At 39.9% G+C, this 23,231-nt stretch overlaps 1 protein-coding gene across 1 annotated transcript; it reads left to right on the top strand.

The window, feature by feature from the left end:
* The first annotated feature begins 9,877 nt into the window (after nt 1–9,877).
* LOC100195610 (pleckstrin) lies at nt 9,878–20,821 on the top strand. Its single transcript, NM_001140639.2, is given in 9 exon segments — nt 9,878–10,026; nt 12,053–12,208; nt 12,311–12,492; nt 12,621–12,712; nt 12,842–13,026; nt 15,170–15,274; nt 18,034–18,117; nt 18,348–18,420; nt 20,226–20,821. Coding segments are annotated over 9 exon segments (1,146 nt in total). The 5' UTR covers nt 9,878–9,897; the 3' UTR covers nt 20,366–20,821.
* The last annotated feature ends 2,410 nt before the right edge of the window (nt 20,822–23,231 follow it).

Raw genomic sequence — 23,231 nt, 5'->3', positions numbered from 1 at the left:
AAAGTAACCTCGAGCCATAAGGTGCACAGTTGTATTGCTCAGGTTTTGACATACTTTACTTTATCTAAGTGCATTAGAGCCTGGTTCCATCCCTGTAATCAATGCCACCATCAGAGTGATGGAATCTGCTAATGCTCTAAAATCACTAGGTATTGTCTGGATCCTGGTAAGACTTCTCTATTCCCAGAGAATCACTGATGAGACATTTTCTTCTGCTCTAGCTAATAATGCTGTTGGGATGATTAGATAATAGTGAGCAATCTGAAAAATAAGAAATCCATCAGCTGATCCTCTTGTGAGGAAGGAATACAGAAGAATGAATCACAAAATCATGCTTGAAGTGTTCAGTAGATGATTTGATGTCTTCATTCCTTGAAAGCACTTCATCGTATTTTGTTTGCTATTTTCATTTAGGTACTTTATCTTTTATCGGTGCTCTATTTTGGTTCAACTCATGTTTTATTGTTTATAACTTACAGGCATAAGAATGGCAAGATGTTATGTAACATGGCCTAACTATCTCATGTTGACTCAAATCTATTCACCTGTCTAGCAGAGTCAGTTTCTATACCATCTACACACATCAACACTATAACAGTATGTGGACACTTGCTCGTCAAACATCTCATTCCAAAATTATGGGCATTAATATGGAGTTGGTTCCCCCTTTGCTGCTATTACAGCCTACACTCTTCTGGAAAGGCTTTCCACTATATGTTGGAACATTGCTGCAGGGACTTGCTTCCATTCAGCCACAAGAGCATTAGTGTGGTCGGGCACTGATGTGGGGCCATTAGGCCTGGCTCGCAGTTGGCGTTCCAATTCATCCCAAAGGTGTTCGATGTATTTGAGGTCAGGCCAGTTAGTTCTTCCACACCGATCTTGTATGGACATCGCTTTGTGCATGAGGGCATTGTCATGTTGCAACAGGAAAGGGGCTTCCCCAAACTGTTGCCACAAAGTTGGAAGCACAGAATTGTCTAGAATGTCATTGTATGCTGTAGCATTAAGATTTCCCTTTACTGGAACTAAGGGACCTAGCCCAAACCATGAACAAAAACAACTCCAGACCATTATTCCTCTTACACCAAACTTTACAGTTTGCACTATGCATTGGAGCAGGTAGTGTTCTCCTGGCATCCACCAAACCCAGATTGGTCTGTCGGACTGCCAGAAGGTGAAGCGTGATTCATCACTCCATGGAACACATTAACTCTGCTCCAGAGTCCAATGGCGGTGACCTTTACACCACTCCAGCCGAAGCTTGGCATTGTGCATGGTGATCTTAGGCTTGTGTGTGGCTGCTCAGCCATGGAAACCCAGTTCATAAATGTCACATTGATATAAACGGATCGGGAGACAGGTGCATGAATGTGTAATAGGGTTTTTTATTTACAGCGTGCCATGTAGAGGCACGGGGACGAAGACCAAACAAACACGTATACAAAACACAGGGTTGAAACCCAAACAAAAGAGCGAGAAGTACCTCGAATAAATAACACAAACGCACAATGATACAACACGGGACGAAACCCGTAATCATCTGCGCAATACAAGTGGCACGAAAGCCAAAACAACACAGCACAGGTACTCACACAACCAATGGACATTGTAACAATAATCGACCTCCCAATGGGGGAAACAAAGGGCACATATATACAAATACAATCAGGGAAATGGGGACCAGGTGTGCGTAATGACACAGTTCCAGAGGGATCCGTGACAATAAAGCTCATGTCGAACAGCTATTGTGCTGACGTTGCTTCCAGAGGCAGTTGGAACTCCGTAGTGAGTGTTGCAACCGAGGACAGACGATTTTTACACGCTACACACTTCAGCACTCGGCGTTCCCGTTCTGTGAGCTTGTGTGGCCTACCACTTTGTGGCTGATCCGTTGTTGCTCCTAGATGTTTCCACTTCACAACAACAGCACTTACAGTTGACTGGGCAGCTCTAGCAGGGCAGAAATGTTGTGAACTGACTGGTTGGAAAGGTGGTATCCTATAATTGTGCCAAGTTGAAAGTCACTGAGCTGTTCAGAAAGACCAAAGTACTGCCAATGTTTGTCTATGGAGATTTCATGGCTATGTGCTCCATTTTATACACCTGTAAACAATGGCTGTGGCTGAAATAGCTGAATTCACTAATTTGAAGGGGTGTCCTCATACTTTGTATATCTAGTGTATATTTACACAGTAAGCTGTGCTGCCAACAAGACTGTGTTTACAGTCCTGGCCACCATAGTCCCTCTACCCAAGAAAGCGAAGGTAACCTGCATGAATCACTACCGCCCCATAGCATTCACGTTGGTAACCATGAAGTGCTTTGAAAGGCTGGTCATGGCTCACATAAACGCCATCATCCCAGAATCCCCAGACTCACTCCAATTTGTATACCACCCCGACAGATCCACAGATGACACAATCTCAAATCGCGCTCCACACTGCCTGTTCCCACCTGGACAAAAGGAACACCTATGTGAGAATTCTGTTCATTGACTACATCTCAGCATTCAACACCACAGTGCCCACAAAGCTCATCACTAAGCTAAGGACCATGGGACTAAACACCTCCCTCTGCAACTGGATCCTGGACTTCCTGACAGGCCGCCCCCAGATGGTAAGGGTAGGCAACAACACATCTGCCATGCTGATCCTAAACATTGGAGCACCTCAGGGGTGTGTGCTTAGTCCACTCATGTACTCCCTGTTCACCGACGACTCCGTGGCCAAGGTACACACCTGTCTATATATGGTCCCACAATTGACAGTGCATGTCAGAGCAAAAACCAAGCCATGAGGTCGAAGGAATTGTATGTAGAGCTCCGAGATAGGATTGTGTTGGGGCACAGATCTGGGGAAGGATCCCAAAACATTATTGCAGCATAGAAGGTCACCAAGAACACAGTGGCCTCCAACATTCTTAAATGGAAAAAGTTTGGAACCACCAAGACTCTTCCTAGAGCTGGCCGCCCAGCCAAACTCAGCAATCAGGGGAGAAGGGCTTTGGTCAGGGGGGTGAAAAGAACTCAATGGTCACCAATCAGGCCTTTATGGTAGAGTGGCCAGACGGAAGCCACTCCTCAGTAAAAGGCACATGACAGCAAGCTTGGAGTTTGCCAAAAGGAACCAATAGGACTCTGACCATGAGAAAAAAATATTCTCTGGTTTGATGAAACCAAGATTGAACTCTTTGGCCTGAATGCCAAGCATCATGTCTGGAGGAAACCTGGCACCATCCCTACGGTGAAGCATGATAGTGGCAGCATTATGCTGTGGTGATGTTTATTCAGCGGCGGGGACTGGGAGGTTCACCTTCCAACAGGACAATGACCTTAAGCACACAGCCAAAACAATGCTGGAGTGGCTTCGGGATCTCTGAATTTCCTTGAGTAGCCCTGCCAGAGCCCAGACTTGAACCTGATTGAACATCTCTGGAGAGACCTGAAAATAGATGTGCAGCGACACTCCCCATCCATCTTGAAAGCTTGAGAGGATCTGTAGAGAAGAATGGGAGAAATTCCCCAAATACAGGTGTGCCAAGCTTGTATTGTCATACCCAAGAAGACCCGCGGTTGTAATCGCTGCCAAAGGTGCTATAACAAAGTTCTGAGTAAAGGATCTTAATACTTATGTAAATATGATATTTCCATAGCAAAAATTTGATACAAATTCAAGAAATTGGTTATTGCTTTGTCATTATGGGGTATTGTGTGTAGTTTGATGGGAAAAAAACGATTTAATCAATTTTAGAATAAGGCTGTAACGTAACAAAAGGTGGAAAAGTCAAGGTGTCTGACCCCGCGTGCACTGTATAAAGTTATTTGCTCTAATACGTCTTCATCCAATCAATGGAGTTATCACACTAATACACATATTTTGTGTGTGTGTGTGTGTGTGTGATGTGTGTGGGGGGGGGGGGGGGGGGTGCATGCTGTCAATGCAGCAGAAATCATAAATAAAAGTTTTCACCCCCTTGGCATTTTTTCTATTTTGTTGTCTTACCTGGAATTAAAATATATATATATATATATTTTTTTTTGGGGGGGGGGGGTTGAATCATTTGAATCAAAATGCCTACCACTTTGAGATGCAAAATAATTTTTTACTGTGAAACAAGCAAGAAATAAGACAAAAAAACTGAAAACTTGAGTGTGCATAGCTATTCACCCCACCAAAGTCAATACTTTGTAGAGCCACCTTTTGCAGCAATTACAGCTGCAAATCTGTTGGGGTATAAGCTTGGCACATCTAGCCACTGGGATTTTTGCCTATTCTTCAAGGCAAAACTCAAGGCAAAAAGTCACACCACAGATTCTCAATTAGATTGAGGTCTGGGCTTTGACTAGGCCATTTCAAGACATGTAAATGTTTCCTCTTAAACCACTCGAGTGTTGCTTTAGCAGTATGCTTAGGGTCATTGTCCTGCTGGAAGGTGAACCTCCGTCCCAGTCTCATAATCTCTGGAAGACTGAAACAGGTTTCCCCTCAAGAATTTCCCTCTATTTAGCACCATCCATCATTCCTTCAATTCTGGCCAGCTTCCCAGTCCCTGCCGATGAAAAACATCCCCACTGCTTCACTGTGGGGATGGTGTTCTCGGGGTGATGAGAGGTGTTGTGTTTGCGCCAGAAGTAGCGTTTTCCTTGATGGCCAAAAAGCTACATTTTAGTCTCATCTGACCAGAGTACCTTCTTCCATATGTTTGGGGAGTCTCCCACATGCCTTTATGGAAACACCAAACGTGTTTGCTTATTTTTTTCTTTAAACAATGCCTTTTTTTCTGGCCACTCTGCCGTAAAGCCTAGCTCTGTGGAGTGTACGGCGTAAAGTGGTCCTATGGATAGATATTCCAATCTCCGTTGTGGAGCTTTGCAGCTCCTTCAGGGTTATCTTTGGTCTCTTTGTTGCCTCTTTGATTAAAGCCCCCCTTGCCTGGTCTGTGAGTTTTGGTGGGTTGCCCTCTCTTTGCAGGTTTTTCGTGGTGCCATATTCTTGACATTTTTTAATAATGGATTTAATGGTGCTCGGCGGGATGTTCAAAGTTTCAGATATTTTTTTATAACCAACCCTGATCTGTACTTCTCCACAACTTTGTCCCTGACCTGTTTGGAGAGCTCCTTGGTCTTCATGGTGCCGCTTGCTTGGTGGTGCCCTTTGCTTACTGCTGTTGCAGACTCTGGGGCCTTTCAGAACAGGTGGGTATATATACACTGAGATCATGTGACAGATCATGTGACACTTAGATTGCACCAAGGTGGACTTTATTTAACTAATTATGTGACTTCTGAAGGTAATTGGTGAATACAAATGCATGCACCACTTTTCTGTTTTTTTATTATTTTTTAAAACAAGTAATTTTTTCTATTTCACTTCACCAATTTAAACTATTTTGTGTATGTCCATTACATTAAATCCAAATAAAAATCTGTTTAAATTACAAGTTGTAAATGCAAAGAAAATAGGAAAAACGCCAAGGGGGATGAATACTTTTGCAAGGCACTGTATGAGAGGGCGTTGGAAAACACACAGATAGAGACAGAGAGAGCTGGACTGTTTCACAGGAAGCCATCATCAGTTCCCCCTTTTGCTAAGTCTATTGCACTCCTCAGTAGAAATATTGATGTTTCCTGTGTTGCTCACAACATAGGAAAGAAAACGTGAAAAAACGACAGTGAATTGAAAACAGCAGGCATGTATTGGTGCATCTCAACATTGACCTTAGGCCAGAAAGGGAAAATATAGTCAACATTGGTTCCAGAATAAAGTTTCTACTGTAAATTATTGGAATTGAATGACGTGACCTGAGAACGTGCTAGCTCCTTTCAGCTGTAGTGAGGAAAAAATCTTTGATATTCTCCTGGTTCTAGACTGTTCTTGTTCTGACAAATCTGCTAACAAAATGCATGGTGACATGTGGTGCACTACCTCTGTATCCACAGGGCTGTCAGGGAGCCTGTGATTGTAATGGAATTCATATCTGAGCCATGACTTGAATAAAACAACATTTGATTAGAAAGTTATCGACAGCCAATGCTATGTTATCGCTTTCACAAAGTATGTCATGTTGATGTAAAAATTCCAACATTTCCAGCACTTGATGACCGACTGGTGGGCATGGATTCACATTGAGAGCACAATGCGTCATCTTGTGCAGAAATCATTTGATCAGTTTGTGACTGTATGAACATAGTTGGAACTCTTTTGGATCAATCAGCTTACAATAATGGCATGACTGTACACATACTGGATTCCCGACATACTTCACTTCACTTTTTGGAAAACACATCAGTTGTGTAGCTTGAAAAAAATGTGGGTTTGATTGAAATACAAAAAATAATTGAAGTTCATAAGCACTCAACTCCAAAGGGAGGTGTGGAGGAGAAAAGAGGGGGGTAATATACTTTGTATTTCAGGTGTTTCATCATGTTTACCTCACATTCCTCTCAGTTGAACACATCGTCCCTGTACCAGAGTGACAACTTGACCCACTTCTCTAATCCTACACTACCACAGGATGTGATGCATGCGCAACACGTTATCACTCCACAGCTCCTGCTTCTGTTCATCTGCTTCAGCCAAATTGAAGGGAAATTGAGGGGGAAAAGAGAGGGGTATGGAGAAGATAGGCTAAGAACAAAATGGGTCAGCTTCACATCTATTAACAAGCATGTTACATTGAGTCACTAGAACTAATGACTTTTGGGAACTCACCAGTGGTAAAGGGAACACAACACAATCACCCCACTGACCACAGTCGTCAATTCAACGTCTGTTCCATTTTGGTTCAATGTAATTTCACTGAAATGACGTGGAAACAATGTTGATTCAACCAGTGTGTGCCCAGTGGGACCAATGTAGTGTGTACTTACAAAGAAAGGTAAAAAAAAAACAGGAGAAAAAAGGAAATGACTATGTTTTTTTTCTTTCTAATCCCCCTGTAATGGCATAGTCTTTGAAGGGTCACAAAGAACTCCTTCCACAAACTCCTACCCACACGCATTGTGTATAACATTCAGTGCTGGCAACCAACTTTCTAAATATAACTGAATGTCCTCAGTATGCCCCTGCCCCTGCTTTATTTGTCAGTGAATTACTATTCCATTGCCAGGGACCAGGGTCATTTTCCAATCACTGCATCTAAGAGATGAGCCTCAGGGTGGCACTTAATGCATCTCAATCTCCCAAGAGCCATCAATAAACTCATCAACATCACCCATCACTGATGGTTATTAAAAGTAAAGAGTGATTTAAGCCCACAGAATGTACAGTATGTTATTTATTCATTGTCTTCTATTACTGACCTCACAGATCACATTCCAGGGATTTGAGTTCTTCAGAGTCTTATAAAGATAGGATGGTAATCACAAGGTAACTTATAAACAGAGCAGCTATTTATTGACACAACTCTGTAGGTTAAAGCATATTTGTAGTAGCCTAACCTTTCTCTACTTTGTCATTAGATCTAGTCTTTTGAATCATGTATTATATTGTGTGAATGATTTCAACACATCTTTATGTCAACACTCCTCCCTCTATTCACCAGCAGATGCCACTCTTTCATTTTTATTAAATCTCATTGTAAATGTTATTAACTGCTTTGCTTATATATATGTATGTATGTATGTGTGTGTGTATATATATATATGTATATGTATGTATGTATATGTATATATATATGTATGTATGTATGTGTATATATATGTATGTATATGTATGTGTATATATATGTATGTATATGTATGTGTATATGTATGTGTGTGTATGTATGTGTGTGTATGTATATGTATGTGTATGTGTATGTATATATATGTGTATGTATGTATATGTATGTGTATGTGTATGTATATATATGTGTATGTATATGTATATATATGTATGTATATGTATGTGTATATGTATATATATATATATATATGTATGTATCTTGTCTCTGCTTTTCCTTGACACTTCTGTTATTTTGTTCTTTATCTAGCTTTTTCGTCTTTGTCCCTTGCTGAAATGTCCAAGCACAATTCAAATATAATGTAGTCAGTGCTTGGCAAAGATGCTGCTGTGTTTGCTGTTTTGTGTCTATGTGGCGTCCTCTGGAGGATATTTTACTACATCACACTTTAGTTGACTAAGCTTATTGGAACTCTGACAGATGTACTTCCCTCAGATGTTTGTTAAAATTGTCATGGAAAGGCAACACATTTGAGAGATAGTAAATACCAGTGTCTGTGTCCTGAGGTTAAATTTAAGCTATTCACACACCACGTTTCCGTTCACAGTTTTTATGCGTGTAAAGTCACACAGTATTAATAAAAATCAAGACAGCTGTGATGGAAACAGGACGTTTCGATACAATTTTAGAAATGGTGAAAGATAATTTTGGATCTTTTCACTTCTGTAAAATCAATTATGCGTGAAATGCCAGTGGAAACGGCTTTATGCGCAAAAATTGATATAATAACCATCACATCGAAGTAAACTGGGACACGATGATATGGTGTGTGGTCCTCCCACTACAACTCGGAAAATCAGGCAGGTTATTCGACTACAGATTCACTAATTTATGATGAACTTCAGAGTTGTAAAAGTGCACGGTGATCTTGATGCTCTTTTCCAATACGTATCGATGGTCTGATTCTGGTGACATGATGATCTATGCTTTTTGACAAATACAAATATTCTCGCTATTATCTGTGAGCTGTTGGCTAGAGCACAAGTGCCAAGACCAGAGCAGGCACATTTGCTATTTAATGCAACAGTTTTTGTGAAAAAAAAAACTATCGGTAGAGAAAAAAAACAACATGAAAACACATTGAATTTGAGATAATTTTTCGGTAATGAAAACTTTTGATAAAAAATGAATGTGTGCACTACATTTGATTTTTATCCGCAACATGTCTATTTGGTGGAAACACACCACTGCTTGGTAAATGCGCATATTTTCTTCATGCAGATTTTTTTATATTTACATAAATCTGTCGCCAATTGAATGGAAAACTAGCTAGTGTGGACAAAAGTTCTAGACTTCTGCAGGAATAGTTACAGCAGATACATTCCACTGAGACCACAGGCATAGAGGCAACACTTGATAAAATGTGGTATGGTGTAAAGTGAAACCACATCCTGCCAACGACACACCATGTCATTGGATTTCGTTTAAAAGTTGTGTGGAAAAAAAACATTGATTACTTTTTTCAAATCCAATCAGTTTTCCACATTGATACAACATCAATGTTGATACAACTTCAAAATCATCACATTGGATTTGTTGTTGTTGTTGAAATGATGTGCCCAGTGGGATTGTTTCAGATGATCCAATATGGCTATTTTACATTTATTAGCCTACACACGGATGTAAAAAATAAAATCCATCAATGAGTTTACCCTGATAATTTACTTGTGTAATTAACTTGGTGTCTAACTCCCAGTCCACCATACTGTGAGATTGGAATGCTGTTTCAGTAAAAAAGTATTAAGCTTATTCGGAACAGCCTCTTTTATTGCCATGACAAAAAAAGTCAACCAGCATATCGCACCCAACACTACACTTGTCTGTCCAATGCATGTACATAGTTTGCCTGCTCCATAACAAGCTGCTCTATGCATTGGTGAAGTAATTTAATGTTGAGCTAAATGTACAAAAAATACATGATTTAAGAGGTTTAAAAAGGAACAGAAAAGAGCGACCCCTGACTACAACCAAGGTTCAATATCAAACAATTACACAGGCATCCTCTCTTTGACCAAGCCCAAATAGAGAGAGAATGAGCTGTGGCCAACCTTTTTTACTACCACTGAGTAGGAAGGGGAAGCCATGCAAGCCACCAGCATTGTGACACACCCCACTCAACTTCCCCCTGTCTCTAGCAGAAGCACACAATACTGGAGGTCATATGTGAGGGTGATGGGTGTTCCTCCTAAAACTACTATAGAGAAAGAGCGACTGTGTCTGCATCAGTCACTCAGATACAGAGACCAGCAGCCAGAGGACATGGAGCCAAAACAGATCAAAGAAGGATACCTGGTCAAAAAGGTGAGGTTGATAGAGTAAAACATGTTCCCCTTAAAAAAATGGATTACTATAGGTCTTTGTGTTTAACTTGGGCCAGAATGTAATACTGTAGATGTGTTCTGGACGGCTTAGTTATTAGAAAATAGATGATCTCACATTTGAGAACGTTAGGGACAAGATCCACCGATGGAGACTCTGACAAGAGCTAGTAACATCAAGTCAGCTGGCACTATATTTAACTTTTTACGTCCAACTTAAGTTGTCAGTCAAGTGCTCTAAATTAAACTGAAAGTTAGTAGATTAGTTCTAGGACTATTTGCCCTGAGACTTGAACGCTTCCCACATGAAAAAAAAAATATATAGTGTGTACTATGGTAGAAATACTACAGTAATCACTGTAGTGTTGTTGTGGACTTTACTGCAGTATTTACTTCAGTCCGATAAGAACACTACAGTGAATACTGTAGTATTTACTGCAGTATTTACAGTTTACTATAGTATAAATACTGCAGTAACAAAAATAGTAGTATATACTAGAGAATTTACTGTAGTGTTTTTGCCGATTGTAGTATGGTATACTGTAGTATTTACTGTAGTGCTTTTGCAGACTGTAATATACTGTAGTATTTACTGTAGTGTTTTGGGGGATATTACTGTAGTATTTACTGTAGTATTTTTGTTTTATTATCTTTGACATAGAAGTGGGGGGCTTTTTCCTTTCGGAAACCTACTGGAGAAATACTAAGAGAGCAAATATGCCATAACCTGTAGGTAGGGCAAACTGGTAACTGAACAGAGAATTCAGCACTTCTGCCCTTGTCTATAACCAAATGCTTTATACATGGCATGTAGGTTTCTTACTTACGGGGTGTACAAATTGGGATATGGGGGAGGGGAATGGGCAGAATATATGCAAATTACATACTGTAGTATTTACTACAGCTAAAAAATGTAGTGTTTTTTTGGACTGTAGTGTTTTTGCAGAGGTTTTTGTAGCATTTACTACACTTTTTTTGTGGATAATACTGTAGTATTTACTATAGTTTTCTACAGCATACTACAACATTCTAAACTAAGTACTACACATGATCGAAGAATAGTACAGTCTGTAGTATAAGTACTACACATGATTGAAGAATAGTACAGTGTGTAGTATAGTTTTCTACAGCACACTACAGTTAACTACATAATTTGTTTTTTGTAAATTAGCTCAGTTTAGAGAGACATGAGCGGATAGGAACAAAACTGTTTCCGCCACAAACCACATTATCTGAAAAGTCTTCACAATTTGTATTTCTCATGGCCTGGCAAATGACTAACTCAGATGATTGGTCTCGTGACTCTTAGTTTGGGGTCAGATGAAGATGGATAACCCATAACCTCACTGGATTAATCATAATCTATATAATTTAATCTATTGAATAGAAGATGATTCTGTCACGTCACATTCTTTGCATATAAACTTTTGCCTGTGCTATTCTTATGCATTCCAATTGTTATCAGTTGTTCAGTATCATTGGTTCATATTAGTAGAACTATAGGCAGTGCCTGTGATACTTTTGCATCATAACTCTCTATGGTGAACCGTTATTAACAAAGTTAAGTGAAACTGAAATGAGAACATTTCACAAAACTGACTATTGGATTGATGATTTCCTATGTGTGTTTCCTTTTTGTATTACCTTTTTTTTGCTCTTGAGTGTATTCTCTACTTATAAGGATTGATTAAGCAACATTAAAATACATTATTCATGTTAACTATATACATTTCATGCCCAGCATCCAGGCAAGCCGATATGGATTTGATAACACTTTACATGATATTTCTCTTATACCTGTCTATTAACAATGTAATCTACTTTAATCTACATGTTTCTAATTGCATTGTATTTGTATTTTAGGAACAGAGTTGAGCGGTTGTGTAATATCTGTGGTATAGGGACAGATTAACTTGTGTAATAACAAAAACAGCTCAGCTCAATGACTACACAATTACAATGTGATTACAAATTCAATCAACATGTACATTTCCTCCTTTATTCTTCAGGGCACAGTGCTGAACTCATGGAAGGTGGTGTGGGTGATGTTGTCTGAAGATGGGATGGAGTTCTTCAAGAGAAAGACAGACAATGCTCCCAAAGGAATGATCCCACTGAAGGGAGCTGTTCTGACCAGCCCCTGTCAGGACTTCAGCAAGAGGACGGTACGTTCACGTCACCTTTCAGTTTTAAATACGAGTGTAAGTGTCTGTCATTACTGTAGTGCCCCTGCCCCCATGTAATGCAACATTGCCATTTTCTTGCAGTTTGTTTTTAAGCTGAGAACGGCCAAAAACCAGGACCATTACTTCCAGGCATCCCACCTGGAGGAGAGAGAGTCCTGGGTGAAGGACATCAAGAGAGTCATCACCTGTCTGCAGGGGGACAGAAAGTTCACCAGGAAGTCCACAAGGAGGTCCATTCGCCTCCCTGATACCATCAACCTCAGGTATGACCTGACATACAAACTACCTATAATCCATGACTACGCTTACAGGAGCTACGTACAGGTCATTGGAACTAAGTCATTTGATAACTTACAAAGTCTTGTCTGCTTTCTTGTCTGCCTTTCCTCAGTGAGCTGTACATTCTAATGAGAGACCAGGAGGATGGTGTCAAAGAGCTGAAGCTGGAGAAGGAGAAGAGAGTCTACAATCACTGCTTCACAGGTACAGTAGCTCATAAATGTACTAGGACTTAGGTGAAAGTGGATTTCATTTAACTCGTTTTGAGTCATTGAGTCTCATTGAGATAGATCATACCACTTTTGATTATCTTCTTTATGCATGTCTCTGCAGGTGGTACGGTGGTGGACTGGCTGATCTCTAAGGACAAGGCCAGGAACAGGCCTGAGGCTCTGATGTTGGCTACAGGACTCCTGAATGAAGGTTTCCTGCAGCCCGCAGGGGACCTGTCCAAAGAAGCGTCTGAGGGAGGGGCAGAGTCTGCCGTCCTCGATGATCCAGATGCACTCTATTACTTTGTGAGTGGATGGGTTGATTGTTGTTGTTAGTAATGTAACTGCTAGTCTCAATATATTATTCCATAGAAGACCACACAGACTGGGATATGTTTGAACACTTCTGATGTTAGAAATATATGTAGAGTACCAGTCAAAAGTTTGGACACACCTACTCATTCAAGGGTTTTTATTTATTTTTTACTATTTTCTCTGTAGAATAATAGTGAAGACATAAAAACTATTAAATAACACATATGGAATCATGTAGTAAACAAAAAAGTCTTTAACAAATCAAAATATATTTTAGAAACTTCAAAGTAGCTACCCTTGATGACAGCTTTGCCCATTGTTGGCCTTCTCTCAACCAGCTTCACCTGGAATGATTTTCCAACAGTCTTGAAGGCGTGCCCACACATGCTGAGCACTTGTTGGCTGCTTTTTCAACTCATCCCAAACCATTACAATTGGGTTGAGGTCAGGTGATTGTGGAGTCCAGGTCATCTGATGCAGCACTCCATCACTCTTCTTCTTGGTCAAATAGCCCTTACACAGCCTGGAGGTGTGCTGAGTCATTGTCCTGTTGAAAAACAAATGATAGTCCCACTAAGCGCAAACCAGATGGGATGGTGTCACGGTTGTCGTCGGGAATGGAGGACCAAAACGCAGCAGGAATGTGGATGCTCATCTTGATATTTATTTTCAAACAAAGTGAACACCAAAACAACAAAACGAAACACACGAACAACAAAACAGTCTTGTCAGGCTTATATACACAAAACAAGAAACAATCTCCCACAAACACTAAACCAAACACATACCCATATATAGGACTCTCAATCAGAGGCAACGAGAAAGCACCTGCCTCCAATTGAGAGTCCAACCCCCCATTAACCTAAACATAGAAATACAACTAACTAGACTAAACATAGAAATACGTTAACAAGGAACAGTGCCCAAAAACCCCGGAATACATAAATCAAATACCCTTCTACAAAAAAACACCACCCCGAACCACATTAAACAAATACCCTCTGCCACGTCCTGACCAAACTACAATAACAAATAACCCTTATACTGGTCAGGACGTGACAGATGGTGTATCGCTGCAGAATGCTGTGGGAGCCATGGAGGTTAAGTGTGCCTTGAATTCTAAATAAATCACTGACAGTGTCAGCAGCAAAGCACCCCCACACCCTCCTCCTCCATGCTTCACGGTGGGAACCACACATGCAGAGAACATCCATTCACTTACTCTGTGTCTCACAAAGACATGGCGGTTGCAACCAAAAATCTCAAATTTAGACTCATCAGACCAAAAGACAGATTTCCACCGGTCTAATGTCCATTGTTGGTGTTTCTTGGCCCAAGCAAGTCTCTTCATCTTATTGTGTTCATTTAGTAGTGTATTTTTTCTTCCTCTGAGCAGTTGATTTTGAGATGTGTCTGTTACTTGAACTCTGAAGCATTTATTTGGGCTGCAATTTCTGAGGCTGGTCTAATTAACTTATCCTCTGAAGCTGAAGTAACTCTGGGACTTCCTTCCCTCATGAGAGCCAGTTTTTTCATAGTGCTTGATGGTTTTTGCAACTGCACTTTAATACATTTTCCTGATTGACTGACCTTCATGTCTTAAAATAATGATGGACTATTGTTTCTCTTTGCGTATTTGAGCTGTTATTGCCATAATATGGACTTGGACTTTTACCAAATAGGGCTATCTTCTGTATAACAACCCTACCTTGTCACAGCACAACTGATTGGCTCAAACGCATTAAGAAGGAAAGACATTCCACAAATGAACTTTCATCAAGGCACACCTGATACTTTAAATGCATTCCAGGTGACTACCTCATAAAACTGGTTGAGAGAATGCCATGCGTATGCAAAGCTGTCATCAAGGCAAAGGGTGGCTATTTGAAGAATCTCAAAAAACACTGTTGGTTACTACATGATTCCATATCTGTTATTTCATAGTTTGAATGCCTTCATTATTATTCTACAATGTAGAAAATAGTACAACTAAAGAAAAACCCTTGAATGAGTAGGTGTGTCCAATCTTTTGACTGGTATTGTATGTAAAAGATACAATGTATTATAAGTGCGTTTTAAATTATGAGATAATACTGTATCCAAATGTGAATTTACATTGTATGGTGTGTTGCAGGCAGACAGTGGGTTCTTCTGTGAAGGCTACTCCAGTGATGAAGACGTGATTTTGAAGGAGGAGTTTAGGGGTAACATAATAAAACAGGGCTGCTTACTCAAACAGGTGAGACTGGAAACACTGTGTAAACACTCATTGAATATCTAGGTGATGAACAATTGTGATTATTACTGGATTACCAGATTGCCAGCAGCATACCACCCTGCATCCCACTGCTGGCTTGCTTCTGAAGCTAAGTACGGTTGGTCCTGGTCAGTCCCTGGATGGGAGGCCACATGCTGCTGGAAGTGGTGTTGGAGGGCCAGCAGGCGACACTCTTTCTTCTGGTCTAAAAAAAATATCCCAATACCCCAGGGCAGTGATTGGGGACATTTCCCTGTGTAGGGTGCCGTCTTTCAGATGGGACGTTAAAACCTCTTCAGTGTCTCATCCCGTCAGCGGGATCAAAATCCAGCGAAAAATCATATTGCCATTAGCATAACAAAATTTAATAATTAAAAAAAATATATATATATATTTTTTTCGTTTTATAGATACACCTCTCCTGAATCGACCCACGTCGTCCGATTTCAAAAAGGTTTAACAGGAAAAGCAAATCATTAGATTATGTTAGAGGAGTCCATCGTAAAATGCAGCAACATAGCCATTTTCCGACCAAACACGTGCATCACAAATAACCAAAAAACTGCTAAATGCAGCACTAACCTTTTACAAACTTAATCAGATGACACACCTAGGACATCATGTTACACAATGCATGCATTCTTTTTAATAAAGTTCATATTTATATATGAAAACAGCATTTTACATCGGCGTCTGACGTTGACTAACTATTTTCCCGTCAAATGCATCCAGGGAAACAGTGCTACATTTTACTGAATTACTATTCGAAAACATTTTTAAAATGTAATATTGTCATTCTAAGATTTATAGATGAATATCTCTTGAAAGCACCTGTCATACCAGATTTAAAAATAACTTTACTGGGTAATCACACTTAGCGATAAAAGGGGATGCGATACTCAGAAAATGAGCAATTAAATACAGCTCGGCGCCATCTTGGAACAATCGCATTTCACATCTAATGTTGTATAATATTGTCAATAATCCCTTACCTTTAGTTGTCTTCATCAGAAAGCACTTCCAGGAATCCCAGGTCCACAACAGATGTATTTTCGGTCGAAAAAGTCCATCCTTTATGTTCAATTAGCTTGCTGATGTTAGTGCGTCCGAAGGGCATATCCAACTAATCTGCCTTGCGCGCCACAGTGGTTTCGAAATAGTACATTTTTTTTCACATTTAGGTTCGTTCAAACATGTCAAACGTTGTATAACATAAATCTTCAGAGCCTGTTTCAACAAGAGAGCCAATAAGATTCGAGGGGGACGATTTCAATATGTTTCAAAACGTTTCCAAAGGTGGGGGTAGACAGGGCCGCCGGCGTCATAATGGTGATGGCCCTCCCGCTGTGACCAATTTCCAAAGCGTCTCATTCACTGAGTTTCATTTACATTACATTTAAGTCATTTAGCAGACGCTCTTATCCAGAGCGACTTACAAATTGGTGCATTCACCTTATGATATTCTACTACACCTCACATTAAAATCTCCTATCATCTCCTATCTCCTTATGATATATAATGTAAATGTAAATGTAATGTAAATGTAAATGATATCCAGTGGAACAACCACTTTACAATAGTGCATCTAAATCTTTTAAGGGGGGGGGGGGGGGTTAGAAGGATTACTTTATCCTATCCTAGGTATTCCTTAACCTGTTAGGGCTAGGGGGCAGTATTTGCACGGCTAGATAAAAAAATGTACCCGATTTAATCTGGTTACTAATCCTACCCAGTAACTAGAATATGCATATACTTATTATATATGGATAGAAAACACTCTAAAGTTTCTAAAACTGTTTGAATGGTGTCTGTGAGTATAACAGAACTCATTTGGCAGGCAAAACCCTGAGACATTTTCTGACAGGAAGTGGATACCTGATGTGTTGTATTACCTTTAAACCTATGCCATTGAAAAACACAGGGGCTGAGGAATATTTTGGCACTTCCTATTGCTTCCACTAGATGTCACCAGCCTTTACAAAGTGTTTTGAGTCTTCTGGAGGGAGATCTGACCGAACAAGAGCCATGGAATGATGATGTCCCATTAGACACCTGGCGCGCGAGTTCATGTTGGGTACCCTCGTTCCAATACGTTATAAAAGAGGATGCATTCGTCCACCTTGAATATTATTTAGGGTGTTTTCTATCCACAGGTATTAATTATATGCATATCCTAGCTTCTGAGTCTGATTAGTAGGCCGTTGAAAATGGGCACAAATTTTTTCCAAAATGCGCTGTGGCGCCCCCTATCCTAGGGTAACGTCAAGAGGTTAAACGGGTGTCCTGACACTCTGAGGTCATTAAAGATCCCATGGCACTTATTGTAAGAGTAGGGGTGTTAACCCCGGTGTTCTGGCTAAATTCCCAATCTGCTCCTCATACGGTCACCTAATCATCCCCAGCTTACAATTGGCTCATTCATCCCCCTCCTCTCCCCTGTAACTATTCCCCAGGTCATTGCTGTAAATGAGAATGTGTTCTCAGTCAACTTACCTGGTAAAATAAATACAAAATCTGATATTTTGGGATGTCCTGAATGATGCTTTATTCCATACTTAAAAAGGGGCAATCTGCAGGCAGAAATTGTGTAAAGTAAAAAGGATGTCTGCGATGAAGGAAGAAGTGAAAGTACCACACACACAGCACCATATCTGTGGTCGGTGCTGTTTTCACAACTGATAGTAATCAGAAACAGAACCGTCCATGAGGCTTTGTTTTCATGCTCTCTTTTTTCCCCCCAGGGTCATCGGAGGAAAAACTGGAACGTGCGGAAGTTCATCCTCCGGGATGATCCTGCTTATATTCACTATTACGACCCCACCAAGGTACAGGATTACAGCTGAGTGGAACATGACACAAAATGATTTACAATTTCAATATAATTTTCAAGAACATAACATGAAAAATGTGTCTTTCTCAATCTTTCCCTCGCTCTTGGATAATGTCTTTCGTTCATCTCCATCCTGACTTTGTCTCTCTAGCTAATCTGTTATTTTCTCTCTCTCTTTGCCCTCAATCCCTCTTTCTCCCCCTTCCCCACCCTCTCTTTCTATAGGGTGATGAGAATCCTTTGGGCTCTATCCACCTGCGAGGGTCTGTGATCACAGCGGTAGAGTTTGTTCCTGAGGGTGAGTTAATTCCTGGGGGGTGGACATACACCGATCCAAATCCCACACTGACTCACTGAGTACATTTACATGCACAGTAATAATTCGATATTAAACTGATTATGGCAGCAGGCAGATGATGTAAACTCCTTACTCTGCTTATCTTAGTTAGCGTAAGGTCAAAATCGAAGTAAGTATACGTCAATTAAAACACCAGTTTTTTTTGTAATCTTTCAAATTATTAGTACAGGGGCAAGAAAAAGTATGTGAACCCTTTTGCATTACCTGGATATCTGCATAAATTGGTCATAACATCACAATCTGATATTCATCTAAGTCACGACAATAGTCAAACACAGTGTGCTTAAACTAATAACACACAAATTATTGTATTTTTCTTGTCTATGTTGAATACATCATTTAAACATTCACAGTGTAGGTTGGCAAAAGTATGTGAAACCCTAGGCTAATGACCTCCAAAAGTGAATTGGAGTCAGGATTCAGCTAACCTGGAGTCCAATCAATGAGACGAGATTGGAGATGTTGGTTAGAGCTGCCCTGCCCTACAAAAAAACACTCAGAAAATGTAAGTTTGCTATTCACAAGAAGCATTGCCTAATGTGAACCATGCCTCGAACAAAAGAGATCTCAGAAGACCTAAGATTAAGAATAGTTGACTTTCAAAAAGCTGGAAAGGGTTACAAATGATCTCTAAAGCCTTGATGATCATCAGTTCACGGTAAGACAAATTGTCTATAAATGGAGAAAATTCAGCACTGTTGCTACTCTCCCTAGGAGTGGCCATCCTGCAAAGATGACTGCAAGATCACAGCACAAAATGCTCAATGAGGTTAAAAAGAATCCTAGAGTTCCAGCTAAGGTCTTACAAAAATCTCTGGAACATGCTAACATCTCTGTTGACGAGTCTACGATACGTAAAACACTAAACAAGAATGGTGTTTATGGGAGGACACCATGGAAGAAGCCACTGGTGTCCCAAAAAAACATTGCTGCACGTCTGAAGTTCGCAAAAGAGCACCTGGCAAAAAATTCTGCTTTATATGTCCGAACTCAAAATCAAATATGCTTCCCGAAAATAAAATGGTCACTGTGGTAGAACATTTATTTAGATTATTTAGATTATTTCTGCATTAATCAGAATGCCATAAGGTAGCCTGTTTTTAGATGTGTCCATATAAATAGGTTTATTAGGGAAATCGTTCTTCTTGCAAGGCATGTAAACGTTGTAATCAAACGAATATATTAATCTGACTATCTCCTACATTAATCACATTATTGTATGCCTGTAACTGTACTCACTGTGACTTAGTGCTCGATTCATTGCAGTTGTTTTGGCAGTGTCAGAGGTGGAACTGAGTTAGAGCTGTCAAATTCACAAGTGGCTCCAGGCATTATACCTAAAGATGCCATTGCCCATGCAGCCTTGTTTACAAGTTTGAAAACACTAGACTGTGACATATAATCTACACCTTGATTAGGATTGTAGAAATACTCATTATTTTGTTTCATGATTTTTCAATTTGAGTGTAATTATGGCCTACACTTTCTCATTCTGAACTACGTGAATAGGGTGGGTGTGGCTTCGTGACAATGATCACAAGAGCAGCTGCTCACCGATTTGACTGCTCCAACCCAGTTCCACCTCTGACACCGCCAAAACATCCACTATGCGGGTGTCTGCTCTCCCGGTTAATGCTTGATCTGATTGAATCTAGGCCTAGGACTATGAAGTGTACTGTTTACTGTTAGCAATTCCCTTTGAACTCTTTTGACAATTTTTTCTTCTTCATTGTTTCTTGGTTCAGCCAAGAGGTATGATGTTGATGGGAATCTCTTTGAGATCATAACTTCAGATGACACACACTATTTCTTACAAGCGACTACACCCGAGGAGAGGAAGGAGTGGATCAAAGCCATCCACACTGTGTCAAAAACCGGAAAATAATCACAACAGGCCAGATAGCTAATTTGAACAACTTACATTAAGGGATATGGATTAAGGTCGGTATGTACAAATACTTGTTGCAGAGCCAGAAGGAATCTGAATTTAAATAATTTAGCCTTAGAATTTGGATGAATGACTGATCCAAAATTCAGCTTTTACGAGTTGTATGTTTCTTATTGTATTTATGTTGAATGATTACACATTTACGCTTTTCCATCCAGCTGCCTGAAAGAAATAGGACAGTTACAAGAATCTCACCATTGCAGACAGTTCCTATGACTGAACAAACACTTATCATATCCTGCCTTTGAGGACCCTTGTCACTCTGTGGTTTTCATGATGTTCTTATCCCATATCACTAGATATGCACATTGTCTATGTACTGACTGTATATCGCTGTGTTCTAAATCGAGTGTCTGTCAAAAAGTATCAATTAAATATCTGCTCTTTGTCTCCACCTTCTGGTTTCTGTCAAAAAGTAAATGTCCAAAAAAGTTTTCAAACAACCAAGAATTGTGTGCCCCTACTATTTTACATGTACCTTTGACTCTCCTCGTGTTAATCTACTCCGACCGGGCGTTATGACATCCTGAAAGATGTAATGCCTCCCGAATACAATAAAAGGCAACTTTCATGAAAAGCAGAAGAGCAAACATATCATATCAAACTGTGCCTTTCCAAATCATGTCCAATCAATGTAATTGTCGACAGGTGCACTCCAATCAAGTTGAAGAAACATCTCAAGGATGATCAATGGAAACAGGATGCACCTGAGCTCAATTTCGAGTCTCATAGCAAAGGGTCAGAATACTTACAGTACCATTCAAAAGTTTGTACACACCTACTCATTCAATGGTTTTTCTCTATTTTTACTATTTTCTACATTGTAGAATAATAGTGAAGAAATCAATACTATGAAATAACACATGGAATCATGTAGTAACCAAATAAGTGTGAAACAAATCAAAATATATTTTATATTTTAGAATCTTCAAAGTATCTACCCTTTGCCTTGATGAGAGCTTTGCACACTCTTGGCATTCTCTCAACCAGCTTCATGAGGTAGTCACCTGGAATGCATTTCAAATAACAGGTGTGCCTTGTGAAAAGCTAATTTGTTGAATTTCTTTCTTCTTAATGTGTTTGAGCCAAACAGTTGTGTTGTGACAAGGTAGGGGTGGTATATTTGGTAAAAGACCAAGTCCATATTATGTCAATAACAGCTCAAATAAGCAAAGAGAAACGACAGTCCATCAATACTTTAAGACATAAAGGTCAGTCAATCAGGAAAGTTTCTTCAAGTGCAGTGGCAAAAACAAACAAGCACTTTGATGAAACTGGCTCTCATGAGGACCGTCACAGGAAAGGAAGACCCAGAGTTACCTCTGCTGCAGAGGATAAGTTCATAAGAGTTACCAGCCTCAGAAATTGCAGCACAAATAAATGCTTCAGAGATCAAGTAACAGACAAATCTGAACATCAACTGTTCAGAGGAGACTGCATGAATCAGGCCTTCATGGTCAAATTTGTTTTACTACAAAACGTGGAAATGCATCGTTTTCACATACAGTAGGTAGACAGTAGAATTGTGCTGGAGATAATGAAAATGAGGTTGGAAAGTGGTGGATTAGCCCTTTAAGAATACAATTACATAAGCTTGACCTCTGAAGCTTACATTAACGGATCAATGTGTGTGCAGCACTGGAGGCTGCTGAGGGGAGGACATCTCATAATAATGGCTGGAATGGAGTGAATGTGTTTGATATCATTCTGTGCACTCCATTCCAGCTATTATACTCCACTACAGACATTATTCCATTCCAGCACAACACAGGTGATTCAAATAACCAACTCATCATCAATCTTTGATTAGTTGAATCAGCTGTGTAGTGCTAGGGTAAAAACCTAAATGTGCACCCCACGACCGAGTGTGGGAAACCATGCTTTAAAGAAATGTGGAATGTCACCTCTTCTCCGTAGAATTGTTATGAAGTACAGTGCCTTGTAAAAGTATTCATCCCCCTTGGCGTTTTTCCTATTTTGTCTCAATACAACCTGTCATTTAAATAGCTTTTTATTTGGATTTCATGTAATGGACATACACAAAATAGTGCTAATTGGTGAAGTGAAATGAAAAAAAAAAAATTACCCCCTTTGCTATGAAGCCCCTGAATAAGATCCGGTGCAACTAATTACCTTCAGAAGTCACATAATTAGATAAATAAAGTCCACCTGTGTGCAATCTAAGTGTCACAGATCTCCGTATATATATACCTGTCCTGAAAGGCCCCAAAGTCTGCAACTCCAGTAAGAAAGGGGCACCACCAAGCAAGTGGCACCATGAAGACCAAGGAACACTCCAAACAGGTCAGCGACAAAGTTCTGGAGAAGTACAGATCAGGGTTGGGTTATAAAACAATATCCAAAACTTTGAACATTCCTTGGTGCACCATTAAATCCATTATTAAAAAGTGGAAAGAATATGGCACCACAACAAACCTGCCAAGAGAAGGCCGCCCAACAAAACTCAAGGACCAGACAAGGAGTGCATTAATCAGAGAGGCAACAAAGAGACCAAAGATACCCCTGAAGGCCGTGCACTCCTCAGACCTGGGCTTTACAGAAGAGTGGCCAGAAAAAAAGACATTGCTTAAACCTCTCTGGGGCACACTATTCAACAGCCAGTGAAATAGCAGGGTGTCAAATTCAAAACAACAAAAATCTCATAATTCAAATTTCTCAAACATACAACTATTATATCCCATTTTAAAGACACACTTCTTGTTAATCCAACCACATTGTCCGATTTCAAAAAGGCTTTACGGCGAAAGCATAGCATTAGATTATGTTAGTAGATTATGTTAGG

Source organism: Salmo salar, chromosome 01, assembly GCF_965601325.2.
Source record: "Salmo salar chromosome 01, fSalSal1, whole genome shotgun sequence".
In the NCBI taxonomy this organism is placed as follows: domain Eukaryota; kingdom Metazoa; phylum Chordata; class Actinopteri; order Salmoniformes; family Salmonidae; genus Salmo; species Salmo salar.
This window is presented reverse-complemented; position numbering and strand designations above follow the sequence as displayed.